The following is a 13,629-nucleotide window of genomic DNA, read 5'->3' as shown; positions in this document are numbered from 1 at the left end:
ACTTCATGGTCAACAAGGCCCTGCTTTAATAACCCTCATTCTCTCTGGTCTGCTCAGTCTCACAGCTGTGTCTCCTGACACCAGGGCCTTAATAATCCCATCTCTGTTTTCATCAGGCTAAATTATGCTATTTAACTCATCTACAGGTTTGGAGCAAAGAAAAATAATTTATAAGCAAAGTTCTTTGTAGAAAACTATCCTTCTGAGTACCACAGATCCCTTTCCATATGGTCAGTTTCAAAGACTTTCCTTTTTGCTTATCTAATGGACCAGGACTAAATGGTCATGCTAATGTCAATTGCTGCTGCCCTACCATAAAATATGTGCGCATAAGGGTTTAAAAATGATTTTTTTTTTTTTTTGAGACAGAGTCTCGCTCTGTCACCAGGCTGGAGTGCAGTGGTGCAATCTTGGCTCACTGCAACCTCCACCTCCGGGGTTCAAGTGATTCTCCTGTCTCAGCCTCCCAAGTAGCTGGGATTACAGGTATGCACCACCATGCCCAACTAGTTTTTTTGTATTTTTAGTAGAGATGAGGTTTCGCCACACTGGCCAGGGAGCTCTTGAACTCCTGACCTCAGGTGATTTACCCACCTCAGCCTCAGCACTGTAAAGTGCTGAGATTACAGGCATGACCCACCGTGCCCAGCCAAAAATGATTTTTAAAGTCCTTTTACCTTGCTACCATTTAGCTCACTGATGTCTTTCCGGTGCTTTGCGCTCATCCTTGTCACTGGTGCAAATTATTAGGATCTGATGCTCCCTGACCCCATTACTGCTTCTGTAATCACTACGGTAATTGCCAATGCCATTCTTTCCCTTCCCTCTTCTTGTTTTTCCTAGCTTAGGTCTCTTGTCACATTTCCCATTCTTCTCAGCGTTCATGCTGGAAGGCTGGTCTCTGAGGCAACACTGCCAGCAAATAAAACAGTTCCTGGCCTTCAAAAAGACAATCTGGTTCATCGCCACGGATGAGATAAAATCTTTAGTTGACTCTTCTTGGCTGCTTGTTGCTAGTGTCCAGGGTTTAAAGTTTCTGAAAGGCTGAATGTGATCACTAACCTCAGACTTTAGTATTTGTGCACTTTGAGCATGTTACAAGCAGTCAGTGAACTGCGTACATTTTAGAAAAGCAGAGAACTGGCCGGGCGTGGTGGCTCACGTCTGTAATCCCAGCACTTTGGGAAGCCAAGGCAGGCGGATCACCTGAGGTCGGAAGTTCAAGACCAGCCTGACCAACATGGAGAAACCCCGTCTCTACTAAAAATACAAAATTAGCCAGGTGTGGTGGCGCATGCCTGTAATCCCAGCTACTCGGGAGGCTGAGGCAGGAGAATCACTTGAACCCAGGAGGCAGTTGTAGTGAGCCGAGATTGCACCACTGCACTCTAGCCTAGGCAAGAAAAGCGAAACTCCATCTCGAAAAGAAAAAAAGAAAAGAAAGAAAAGCACAGAAATTCATCAGTTTGGGCAGGATCTTGGATGGAAAACTGTCTCCTCCACCTGCCTTTGGGTAGGGGTAGTAAGATGAACTCAGATGAAATATCCAGTCTTTTTGAAGCTGGGTACCTGATACTCACAAATAGCAGCTACAGTTCCTGGTGGACCCTCAAGGAAACGCTTCTCTCATTCTGTGCATAGGGAGCTTCTGGGAGTCAAAGGTTGGATGGGGACCATTTATGAACCTAAATGTTGGCTAAATAACTGAGCCTAAATTGTGTGGACCTTAATATACATGCACTGGATAACTATTTTTAATGGCACATGGAGTATACGAATTTCATCATTCCTAATATATTCGTTTTGAAGACTTGCAATTTGAGAGCTACTTAGAAAACAATGCTATGCATTATGATTCAATCCAGGGTTATAAATTGCATTGTTGTAAGAACTGGACACATAGGATTTAATAGGATTAAGCTTGGCTTTTAAAGTACATTCTAAAAGGAAAAAACGAAATGACTTTCATACTGTAACAAGCCAATTCTGATGCCATTAAGACGTCTTCATTTATTCAGCTTGTTTAGGTAGTAAAGGCACCACTGCATCAATTTTAACAGAACGCAGCTTTTGAAGGTCTGAAAAACTACAATGAATAGCAATTGTTCTATTATTTATGAAAAAAGTCAGAATTAAATATGTCAACCTATGGAAAGGATAACAGCTACCTAGATCCTCTTGCTATATCCAAGGACAAACGAACAACCCACATTCAGGTATGTGTTTGACTAGTGAACATGGAAGCTCATTCTAAGCAGTGTTAACTTTGTTCAATGAAAGCAGAAATACTCAAGTCAGTCGCCCCATCCCCAGCAGTCAGCACTTCATCCTCTTCCTTCCTCATCCCTAATCATAGCTATGGCCAATGCAGCAATAAACCCAGACCATCAAAAACCAGGCTATATGAGCTTAGGAGGTTGAGGCTGCAATAAACTGTGATCACACCACTACACTCCAGTCTGGGTGACAGAGTGAGACGTTTTTCAAAAAACAGACAAAAAACCCACCGAGGTATAATTTGCCATTTTCTCAATTTGTCATTAACACAATAATTTACCAAGCTTAATGAACTCAACAAAATTCTCAGTGGGAGAGGAACAGAGAAGCCAATAGTAACGGGCCACACCTTAATCCCACCAAACTTTTCACCATGAAAAATTCCCACCATTTGTTTTAAGGGCATTAAAGGGTCCTATCTTCAAAGCTTTAACATAAAACTTACCGGTAATCATTATTTGCAAAGTTAAAGCTACACCTTAACCAAACAGCATTTCTGAGAATTATTAATCTAAAAATTATCTTTAAAGGGGAGGAGGGGGAGACTGACAACATCCATCAATAGAGAATGGATAAATTGTGATACATTCAAACACTGGAATGCTACTCAGTAATAAGGAACAGACTATGAATACAACATAAGTGAATCTCCAAAAATTGAGCAAAAGTCAAACATACAAAGTACATATATGGGCCAGGTACAGTGGCTTACGCCTGTAATCCCAGTACTTTGGAAAGCCGATGTGGGCGGATCACTTGAGGTCAGGCGTTTGAAACCAGCCTGGCTAACATGGTGAAATCCCGTCTCCACTAAAAATACAAAAGTTAGCCAGGTGTGATGAGACATGCTTGTAGTCCCAGTTACTCGGGAGGCTAAGGCAGGAGGATTGCTCGAACCCAGGAGGTGGAGGCTGCAGTGAGCCGAGATCATGCACTCCAGCCAGGGCAAGAGAGCAAGACTATCTGAAAAAAAAAAAAAAGTACATGTATGATTTACATAAATTTCTAGAAGCAAAATTATAGTGAGAAAAGTGGAACGATAGTTGAGAGGGATTAATGGGAAAGGGGCATAGGGAATTTTCTGAAGGAAAAGTTTTATATCTTTATTGGGGTGTTACCAAATGTTACATCGCAAATTTTAAATCTGTGCATTTTGTTTAAATTATACCTCAATTTTGGTTTAGCGTGGTGGTTCATGCCCGTAAACCCAGCACTTTGGGAAGCGGGTGGATCACAAGGTCAGGAGTTCAAGACCAGCCTGGCCAATATGATGAAACCCCCTCTCTACTAAAAATACATAAATTAGCCAGGCATGGTGGCATGCACCTGTAGTCCCAGCTACTCAGGAGGCTGAGGCAGAAGAACTGCTTGAACCTAAGAGGCAGAGGTTGCAGTAAGACGAGATTGTGCCACTGCACTCCAGCTTTGGCGACAGAGCGAGACTCTGTCTCAAAAAGAAAAAAAAAAAATTTACCTCAATTTTTACAGATTTGAAGTACTATGTATCTACTGGATCCTAAAGTTAAACATAATCTACCATGCATAGGAAGCATCTAATGAATCTTGTTATTAAAAACCAACACAGGACATTCAGAAAGCAGGTATGAAAGCTTTAATTCACCATGGGCATTTCTCCAACCATTCTGTACATTAAACTTTCATGTCTTCACACACATACATCTTTTATAAGACAGTTTTCTTACCATTACGGTACTCTGTACCATACCAACATTCCATTTAACTAGTTAAGGGTGTATTATGTATCATGAACCACTGATTAAATATAAATACAGAAGTTGAATACATACATTAGAAAGTTTAAATTTTAAAAAAATTTAAGAAAGGCTAAATACCATGAAAGTTTACACGTATTCTTTAATTCTAGACACTGTATCACAGTGACAACCAATTACAATAAAATCACAATTGCTTTTAGATGACAGTACATTCAGATTTCTAATACCCAATTACTTTCATTTCTACAATGTCAACTCCATGCTGCATTTTCATTTCTATAGAGAGTAGACCAGCTTTCAGACTGCAGACCAAGTTCTTTGTGTAATAATATTACTATCTTGATCATGACCACAGGAAACCAATTTTATATTCGCTATACTATATAGAGATGAGATATTATTTGGTGTATAATATGAAACTCTTCAGTGGTGGTGTTCAAGAACATTCAAATAGTAGCTGAAAATAGGGTTTGCTAGAGCAGTCCACATATATCATTAAAAGAAAAAGGCCCAGTCAAAACATTTAGAAATAAATATATAGTACAGCCTTTCCCTCTCCCAAATACTTCCCAGGAAAAAAATTCCAAGCTGACTTCCAAAAAAAAAAAAAAAAAACCCACAAATAAAAACAAAAACACCTCAAAAAATAAACATTATATGATATTCTGAGCAGCAATCTTCCTGAGTCTATTTTCAATTGAAGCAAATTCTGCAGCCAATACTACACTGATTCAGTATCCACACTCCAGAAGGAGTCCTTGAACATCTAGTTCATATCCCCCAAAAATGTGAAAAGACTCCTAAACACCCAAGTTATTACACAATGGGAAGCTGATATTGGCTTGTATTAAAATCCAGGTGAATATCAAACATAATCACAGCCATTTTTTAACAGTGATGCTAGAATAAGTGATGAAAGTATATGCACAGCTGTATACAGATCACTACTAAACACAGGAACAAAATGCCATTTGATGCATAGTAAATAAGCTCCCAAAAGGCCAATTTGAATATATTTATTTCATTTACGTTGATACAGTATTAGAAGGGACTGAATATAATTATGGAGACTGCTGCAAACATTTGATGTCACTAAGTAAGTGTTCTATTAAGCATCAGGCATGCACAGTAGTTACCTTTTAAAGTTTCTCATGTATATATCTTAACACATATATCTTAAGCTACAATATGTTTAAAGCATTTAGTCATTTTAAACCCAAATATTTTAATTGACCTATGTCTAAATGGAGAAAAACAAAAACTTTCTCCTGTCTCAATACCCAATGGTAATATTAAACCTTACTCCCCAAATTGATAAACTTATTTTATATATGTCATCTTTAAAATTCCAAAAATGATGAAAAGTCTTATCACTACTAAATAAGAAGTACGATTCCCCGGCAGCAGTCTACCCACCACACACTTACAGCATGCCAAGCCTTTGGGGATTATGTAAGAGTGTTGTGCTGGTGGCTACAGATGACAATAATTGAAGAGGTCAGTCTCTTCTTTTCATTCTGGATCTCCTTATTTTAAACTAAAGCTTTTCATTAATACAAATAAAAAATCTTTTTTTCTTTATTTAACTTCAATAGAAGAGTAGATAAAAACTAAAAACCCTTATTGTCTCCAAGTGTGTGGCAAAATAGAAAATGTTTCAATTACATTAGGAAATCGGGTGGATAACGGAGTATAGTTATTCCACTTAAGAAGCATTCCAGTCAAATAATCACAAAAACGAATTCAGATTGCTTGGATCTTGGTCATTTATGGCTTAAAGAATTGGATTTGAAAACCACTTCAGGCTAAAATAAATGTATATGAATAATGCATAGACTGTGTACCTAGAAAATCATGCAATAAATATATGTTCTCACGTACACTGGAATCTCAGTGAAGAAAGGGGTCTGCAGGTGTGAACAGTACTGTTTCTTCACTTTAACCAAGAGACTACACACAGCAAGATACTTGCTTTTGGCCTATTCAAGATCTTATTTGCCAGGTCATCCTAATTTTCTCAGGTTGGTAAAAGAAGCCAATGTTTCAAGACACCTGTGATAAAGAAGTGACTTGCTTCAAGTGCAGGTGCCATGAAATCGGAGCTAGGCAGAACCAGACTCTCCTGACCCTGCCACCCTGCTGCAAAGTCAATTTAAAGTACCTGACTAGCTAGAGTATCAAACGGGTAAATGCTTAGAATGACCAACTGGAAATGTTTATTATAGTAGTATCTTTTTTAAAAATCTGCCCTTTAAATGTATATCATTTGAGAATTGCCAGTGAAAGAGCCACTCACTATTCTTGGTTTTGATACGCCCCTACGACATGAGAATTGAACTGAACTACAATGATTGTAATGTCATCTCTGTACATTCGAGCAAGCTCTTCAGGAAGACTAAGCATTTTGGAGAGGCGCTCATGATCAACAGTCCCAAACTCGTTGTTGCCCACAGCATGGCGAATGAGATGGGTTGCTGCATTCTGATCCTCAAATACCGAGGACATTTTGGTTCTCCTTTCTGTTAAAAGGCCGTGCATCTGTCCCAGAGTCACCTTGTAGCCACCAACAGCTATTGGCTGTTGGTGATGCATGCCAGTTAAGTACTCACCCACAATCCTAACCACATCCTGCCTATGCATAGTCTCCCACAACCCATCAGTAGCCAACACCAGAAACTTATCCTGTGGCCTTAATCGGTGGTAAGTTACCTCTGGCTCAGCAGTGAGATAAGGAGGTGTGTGATAATTAGGAGGAATAAATTTGGTATATTCATTGTCATTCAACTGGTCTGGGCCAGATTCTATCACTCTCTTTTGAAGGTCAATGCTCCATTTGAACTTTACATCTCCAAAAGCCCTAAATGGCATCAGCAAGCCAAGCAGCCGATCCTGTTTCACCACACTCTTGGCCTCACTCTTTGGATGTTCCAATTTCAGCCGTTCTAGTTCTCTTTCATTCTGAGCATTGTGGTCATTAGACAGCGTGACTGCTGACCATGAGCCGTCCTCTTCCTGCACACCCAGCATGGCTCTGCTGTCGCCAGTATTGGCCACATGAAGGTCAACACCATCCACATGGGCCACACAAGCAGTGGCTCCAGAAAATGCCACTCGAAGCACCAGATAGTTGAGGAAGGAATTAGGATCACCAACTTGTGCCTCCAAGGAGATGTCATTATCAAGCCTCTTGAAAGCATTAATTAGGGCCTCCTTAACATCAATATCAGTTGACTCACCAGTGTTGAGGTCTATAAGCTCTTGCCAGTAAGTCCTCAAGCTGTTAAAGTACAATTTGGATGCCTCCTTACTAAAGTAATCATTGGGGTGCTTGTGCCACTGGAGAATGGGTAGCAGTGCCCGGCCACTCTCCACTGCATTTTCAATCTCTAGCAAAGTCTCATGGGGTAACAAAGAGACAGCAATATAATAAAAAAGTCTCTCACTGACTGCCTGGGAACAAGCACAACCTGCATGGCCATCAAAAACCCCCAAAAGCATCCCTCTGGTCTGCAGGCAGGTTGCTGCACTTCTCCGGTCCTCAATGGGCGCATTTGCAGGCAGCTGATTGCTGTCAAATCCAAGGATAGAACTGACATTTTTGCCATCAAATTCTGGCACTTTGAAACTGTATTCATTAGCTTTAAGGATGCTATTGACTTGTGGAGGTGTGAGGTAAAATTTCTGTGGTGTGGAAGCATATCTCCTTCCTTGGGTGTACTGCCACCAGTTCTCCTTTGGCCTGCAAAAGGTAGCATATGCTGGATGAGGTGTATATCTCAGTCGACTCTGAGGAACGTAGGGTGAGGAACAACAGAGATGTTTGTGGTGGCAGTAACATGCAGTGCCATAGATCCTGCTCAGTTCACAGTTACGGATCAGAGGAAAAAACAGTTGAGTTGGTGCTGGCATGGCATCAGAGAACAGTGGCAGGCTGGAACTTCTGACTGGGATTCCTAGACAGCAAATTAGACAGATGTACACAAAGAAAAGAGTTACATTTCAGGATACTTAATCTAGCTTTGCCTTCATAACAAATATTAAGCAAGTCAATCTACATGCTAAGCCTTTGTTAGAAGGTACTACATTTTATACACACATCATGTACTATTTCTACAGGGTGTATTCTGGTAGGCACAACTCCCAATTATTCGTGGAACCAGGACTGAACTCCTGGCTCCTGTACTCAAACTTCAATTTTCTCTTTTCTTTGTTCTTCTTTGTGCAGTACAAACTGTGCAGAATGTACAACAGATTTGGCTGGGGAAAGCTGAGGAGATGAAGGTTATATAACATTATGCAGTAGCAGTCTACCTGACCAATCATCCTTCTATCTCCCTATCCTTAAAAAATGCCTTGAAATCTCCCATTTTACACAGGGACTTCTTCAATTTATGAAGATCCTTTACATAGACCTGTGGTCAATTTTGGCATGATTACACATGGCTATGATCAAAAGTGTTAAGATGCAGCCCAAACATATGTATATTCATAAATTACTGCCACCAGTTCTCCTTTGGCCTGCAAAAGGTAGCATATGCTGGATGAGGTGTGTATCTCAGTCGACTCTGAGGAATGTAGGGTGAGGAACAACAGAGATGTTTGTACATCATATACATATATTACTATAGTAATATGCATTGTAACATACACAGAAACATTTCTACATAATTAAATAAAAAAAGAAATTCCAGTATTTCTCTCCTGTACCCCAGTAGATGGTCTTGCAAAACTTGCTTCTCTAGACCACTGTGGCAATTTGCCAGGCTAATGGGCATAGGTCTGCCACCAACTCCCAAATAATCTTGGAAAAGGCAGCTCACATCTTTGAGTCTCACTCTTCTAACTTGTAAATGCTTAGATGCTATCTAAGGCTTTTCTAGGATTCATGCCTTTATGCTTATGGAAGTGAGGCTTTGAAATAAAATTCAGGTTTCATTTATTCACTGTTGAATTCTACCGTGCCATTCATGATTTAAAAAAAAAAAAAAAGTTTAAGTATTGTAGTAGCTCTAAAGCTTTGTTAGTAACATAAATGACTTCAGTCCTAGAACTTAATTTACCTACTAACAATGTCCCCTGCTTAGCAGCCATAAGGAAAAACCATGTAAGTATTTTCATCTACTATGGATCCAAAGTAGAATTAACCCCTAGAAAAATGTTTTCTTGGCTGGGCGCGGTGGCTCAAGCCTGTAATCCCAGCACTTTGGGAGGCCGAGACGGGCGGATCACGAGGTCAGGAGATCGAGACCATCCTGGCTAACACGGTGAAACCCCGTCTCTACTAAAAAATACAAAAAACTAGCTGGGTGAGGTGGCGGGCGCCTGTAGTCCCAGCTACTCGGGAGGCTGAGGCAGGAGAATGGCGTAAACCCAGGAGGCGGAGCTTGCAGTGAGCTGAGATCGCGCCACTGCACTCCAGCCTGGGCGGCAGAGCGAGACTCTGTCTCAAAAAAAAAAAAAAAAAAATGTTTTCTTGGATATGGTAATTACTGTGATTTCATCATTACACAATGTCTACCAATATACACACACTGAAACATCACAGTGTATCCCATAAATATATACTATTATGTGTCAATTGTAAATTTAAAATAAATTTCAAAAAACCAAAAATGTTTTTTCTCACATTAAAGAAAAAAAAAAGGTATTTATTTGCTCCAGGAAAGCAGTATAGTCAAATAATAGTCTAAGGTTTGGATTGAAAAGGTACAGCAATATAATTACAAACTTTAAAAAAATCCTATCACTCACTATATGCACTGAAAATAATTTCTGGGCATTTATTTGGAAAATTTAATAAATATATCATTAATCTAGATAATTCAAGCAAGAAAAAATCCCTCTTCTTCCTCAATAAAATATATTTTCCCTGAATTCTTGAGATACTGCTTCAAAATAGTCTTTTGGACTACAAAGAAACACACTTTAGAAATACTTTAAATAAACAAATGCAATAAACAAAAAGGAACATGGAAAATAAAACCATCTGAGTTAATAGCAACTATTCCTTCCCAGGGCTAAACTCATTAAGAAACAAAAGAATTTACAAATATCATAGCAAGTGTTAGCTATATATTATTTTCATATACCTTTTTTGAAGAATAATTTGAGAAAAAGTGATAAATTGGGGTAGCGGGAAGCAAAGAAAACTAAACACCGAATAATCACTGATTCTTGTTTGCTTCTGTAAAAAGCACTACATAAGCCAGCCACACAGATTCTTTTCTGCAAGTAGCATAAAGTACCATCATTTTAACTGCACTATCTAAGAAGGGATTTGTTTACCAAAATGAAGACAAGATCAGGCAATAGAAAGTAATGGCTATAATTTTGGAAATAAGAATCTGTAACTAAAAAAGTATTCTGAAATGCACTAATGAAAAACAGAAATTCCAGAAAAACAGGAATCCATCAGGAGTAACCATTTAAATAAAAGCACTTCAAACTGAATACCTGAAAGTCATCCAGAGGTTAAGTGTACATGACTGAGCCAGAAGATGTGCTCAAATGTTGGGCCACATGACAGCGGCTTCCACACTTAAACCGTATCTCTTTTTAGGTTTGCACGCAGAAAGCATATCAACTCATTTTGTGCTTTGTATAAAGGTTTCCTATCATTAAAAATGTAAACGAACGTAATCTTAATGAAAACAATTTTTCTTCATAATTTTATGACTGCATTTGCTCTTTCTTTAAAACTTAAGAATCTTACAGAAAAAAAAAGAAAAAGAAAATGTGCCTCTATGGAATGTAAATTGACTCAAAATACTATTTGTGTGTGGGGGAGGGAGGGTTGACAGATGCATAACAGTGTTTGATTGTCTGAGGAATAACAAATCCAGGAAACCTGCACTTTACTTAAATTCCTTTGCTTCATTTTTCTGGGTTTGGGGGGGGACGGAGGGAGGAGTTGGAGTGCAATGGCGTGATCTCGGCTCACTGCAACCTCTGCCTCCCGGGTTCAAGCGATTCTCCCGCCTCAGCCTCCCGAGTAGCTGGGATTACCACGCCCGGATAATTCTGTATTTTCAGTAGAGACAGGGTTTCACCATGTTGGTCAGGTTGGTTTCCAACTCCTGACCTCAGGCCATCCACCCGCCTCAGCCTCCCAAAGTGCTGGGGTTACAGGGATGAGCCACCGCATCCGGCTTGGTTTGACATCTTTTCTACTTTTGTAGTTCACTGCAAAATGAATGAAATCTAGTGACAAAAAGCTAATGATTCACACAGCAGGTGCTTTTAATAATACTTATATTCAAACATCAAACAAATTCTCCACTACATTTTTCCTTCGAGGCAAAAGTTCTTGCGATTAAAAACAAAAAAAGAGAGTGAATTTTATTGACTGTATCTTTCAGTTATGCAGAGGCTTAGCACATGGACTGAGATTATATCCTAATGCCCCAACTCCTAACATGCCTTCAAAAGACAAAATTCCTAGGGAAGTTGGAATTTATGAAAACTGTGCTGTGATTAATGAGCGTTCTATCCTCATCAGTACAAGTGATATATTCTCTCCATCAGATCAGATACCCTTGGGAGTCAAAGTACTTTAAAATGCTTTCATAAACAATAAGTGAGCACTGGAAAACTCTTAATTATCCTTCAGAATATCCACTGATACAACAAGAAAACCCTCTACATCAAAACTTTTGCTGATAAGCTTGTTAAATTAGTGTAGAAGGCTCCTGATCAGGCAATAAGAACAGCATCCAGGTACAACTGTTGGTAAAACAGAGCAGTGTCAAATTTTCAAGTTATTCCTGATCACAATTTTCACGGAAAAGTTCCTATTCCATGATCTAGACTCAGCCACGTTATACGCAGCATCTTCGTCCCAGGCAGATTTGGCTGATTTTGCCAATGACTAATAAAGAAAGATGCACTGCAACCAGAAACAGGAAAGAGACCCATCCATTCTTACTGATGTGCTTAGCAGAGCCTGTGCCAAGACATTTTTTCCACTCCATCAATAGACCTACGGACCAAATTAATTAGCAAACGCTATTAAGGCACCGACTCCGGAGCCCTTTAGCTTTGCAAAGCTTCTGATGTAAATGAAAAAGAAAAGCTATGCTAATCATTTAATGTGTCAGAACCCCAGTTTATGTAATCCGATTGCATTAAACACTCTACATAAAGACCATCCACGATTTTTCAACATTTTTCTGGAAATGCCTAGCCATTTCACAGCTCCTGCTATCTTTTTACATGAATGAAGAATGATACGAAGCACCAAGCCAGTACCTGTTTGATTAGTTTCCTTTGTCGCTACCTGAAAAATTGCACTCACAAAGGCATCAAAGCTCTCCCAATCCAAGACGCCCTTGTTCCTTTTTCCAATCTATCTCATCCCTTAATACAACGCTGACCCACCTAAAACCATCCATACACAAAAATCTGTCACCATCCTTCCTGGGTACCCAACGCAGGTAGTTAAGTGAATACCTACCAATTCGTCTGGGCCCGGGACACACACACATTCTCCTGTCATCACAACACGGAGCCGACAACATCCACAACCCGCGCGGGCAGCAGCAGCGACAGCAGCACCGGCCCATTGAAAGCAAGGCAGAGATGCTCATTAGAGGAGGCGGAGGCGGGGAGGCGGGAGCGGAGGAGGGGCGAGGTCTCGCTCCAGCCCGGTGAATGGGCTGGGAGGGGGGAAGAGAATGGAGGAGGGATAAAGGGGTGGAGAGAACAAGGAAGCCAACCAAACCAACCCGCCCCGCCGGGGAGGCAGAGCCACAGCCCAAGACAGCGCGGCCAGGCGCGAGCAGGGGCGCGCCCCAAGAGCCAGCCCCTCCATCCAGTCGGGGCGCGAAGCCCATGGACGCGTACGGCAGCCCCGCCCGCTGCCCGCCCAGTCCCGTCCCGCCCCGCCCCGCCCGGCCCGGCCCCACGGGTGCCCGCTTCAGTCCAGACTAACAGGGACCGGCCGGCGGCAAGCTGCCAGCGGGGCCAGCCCGGACCCGGGGTGCATCAGGGACACACTCAGGCAGAGCCGCAGCCCTACAACCTCCCCGGAGCTCGCACTGCCGCGGTCCCCGCGGCGCCCTTGGTGCTGACAGCCGGCGCGCAGAGGCCGGAAGACGCTAGGGCTGCACGGCGGCCCCGCCCCCGCCCCGAGCCCCCAGCCCCCCGCCCCCCGACGGCCCCCAGCGGCACCTCTCCCGCCCTACAGCCCCGACCCCCCGGTGCGCACCTGGCGCTCCAGGGCTCGTCCCGCCCTCCGCACGCCCGCGGCCGCTGATCCGCGAGCACGCCCGGCGCCCCCTCACAACTTTGGACGGGTGGAGGATCCCGGACGGGGCGGCTCGTGGCCGGGAGTAGGGAATACGAACCGGGCACCGCAGGAGACCAAACGATTGTCCCGAGGAGGAGGGGGCGACAACGACGCCGCCGCTCCGCGCTTTTTCCACTCAGCCCCGTGCAGCTCCCGGAGCGCGGGCCCTAGCCCCCAGCCGGCCCACTCTGCTCCCCTACCCTGCGGGGCCGCCACCCTGCCCCGCCCGCACGTTCGGGCTGGAGTGCTTCCCGCCTCCCGATTGGCTGCGCAGTGGCGAGTGGGCGGGAAGGCGGAGAGGGCCGCGGCCGGGGGTGGGGCGGGGGCGGA

General features: G+C 42.4%; 1 protein-coding gene across 5 annotated transcripts; it reads right to left on the bottom strand.

Annotated features, from left to right (window-relative positions):
* Nucleotides 1-3,866: 3,866 nt before the first annotated feature.
* On the bottom strand, nucleotides 3,867-13,513 carry PDP1 (pyruvate dehyrogenase phosphatase catalytic subunit 1). Of its 5 annotated transcripts, none has more exons than XM_003902971.4 (3): nucleotides 13,358-13,508; nucleotides 12,466-12,500; nucleotides 3,867-7,966 (listed from the first exon to the last, which is right to left on the bottom strand). In XM_003902971.4, exons 2-3 carry the CDS (start codon nucleotides 12,494-12,496, stop codon nucleotides 6,309-6,311), a joined length of 1,689 nt encoding a protein of 562 aa, XP_003903020.1. In that variant the 5' UTR covers nucleotides 12,497-12,500; nucleotides 13,358-13,508; the 3' UTR covers nucleotides 3,867-6,308. The 5 variants fall into 5 exon arrangements, with proteins under 5 accessions (XP_003903020.1, XP_003903021.1, XP_009211595.1 ...); XM_003902972.4 differs by having other exon boundaries at nucleotides 13,219-13,484; XM_009213331.2 differs by lacking the exon at nucleotides 12,466-12,500 and having other exon boundaries at nucleotides 13,358-13,513.
* Nucleotides 13,514-13,629: the final 116 nt, after the last annotated feature.

Source organism: Papio anubis, chromosome 8 (genome assembly GCF_008728515.1).
Source record: "Papio anubis isolate 15944 chromosome 8, Panubis1.0, whole genome shotgun sequence".
Lineage (NCBI taxonomy): Eukaryota > Metazoa > Chordata > Mammalia > Primates > Cercopithecidae > Papio > Papio anubis.
This window is presented reverse-complemented; position numbering and strand designations above follow the sequence as displayed.

Bases quoted from the DNA above. Each gene is read 5' to 3' on its own strand.
- PDP1 (XM_017962170.3), bottom strand. From the start codon at position 12,598: ATGAGCATCTCTGCCTTGCTTTCAATGGGCCGGTGCTGCTGTCGCTGC. The intron at 7,967-12,465 runs GTAGGTATTCAC...TTTGCTGTCTAG, and splicing joins TCCCGGGCCCAGACGAATTG to GAATCCCAGTCAGAAGTTCC.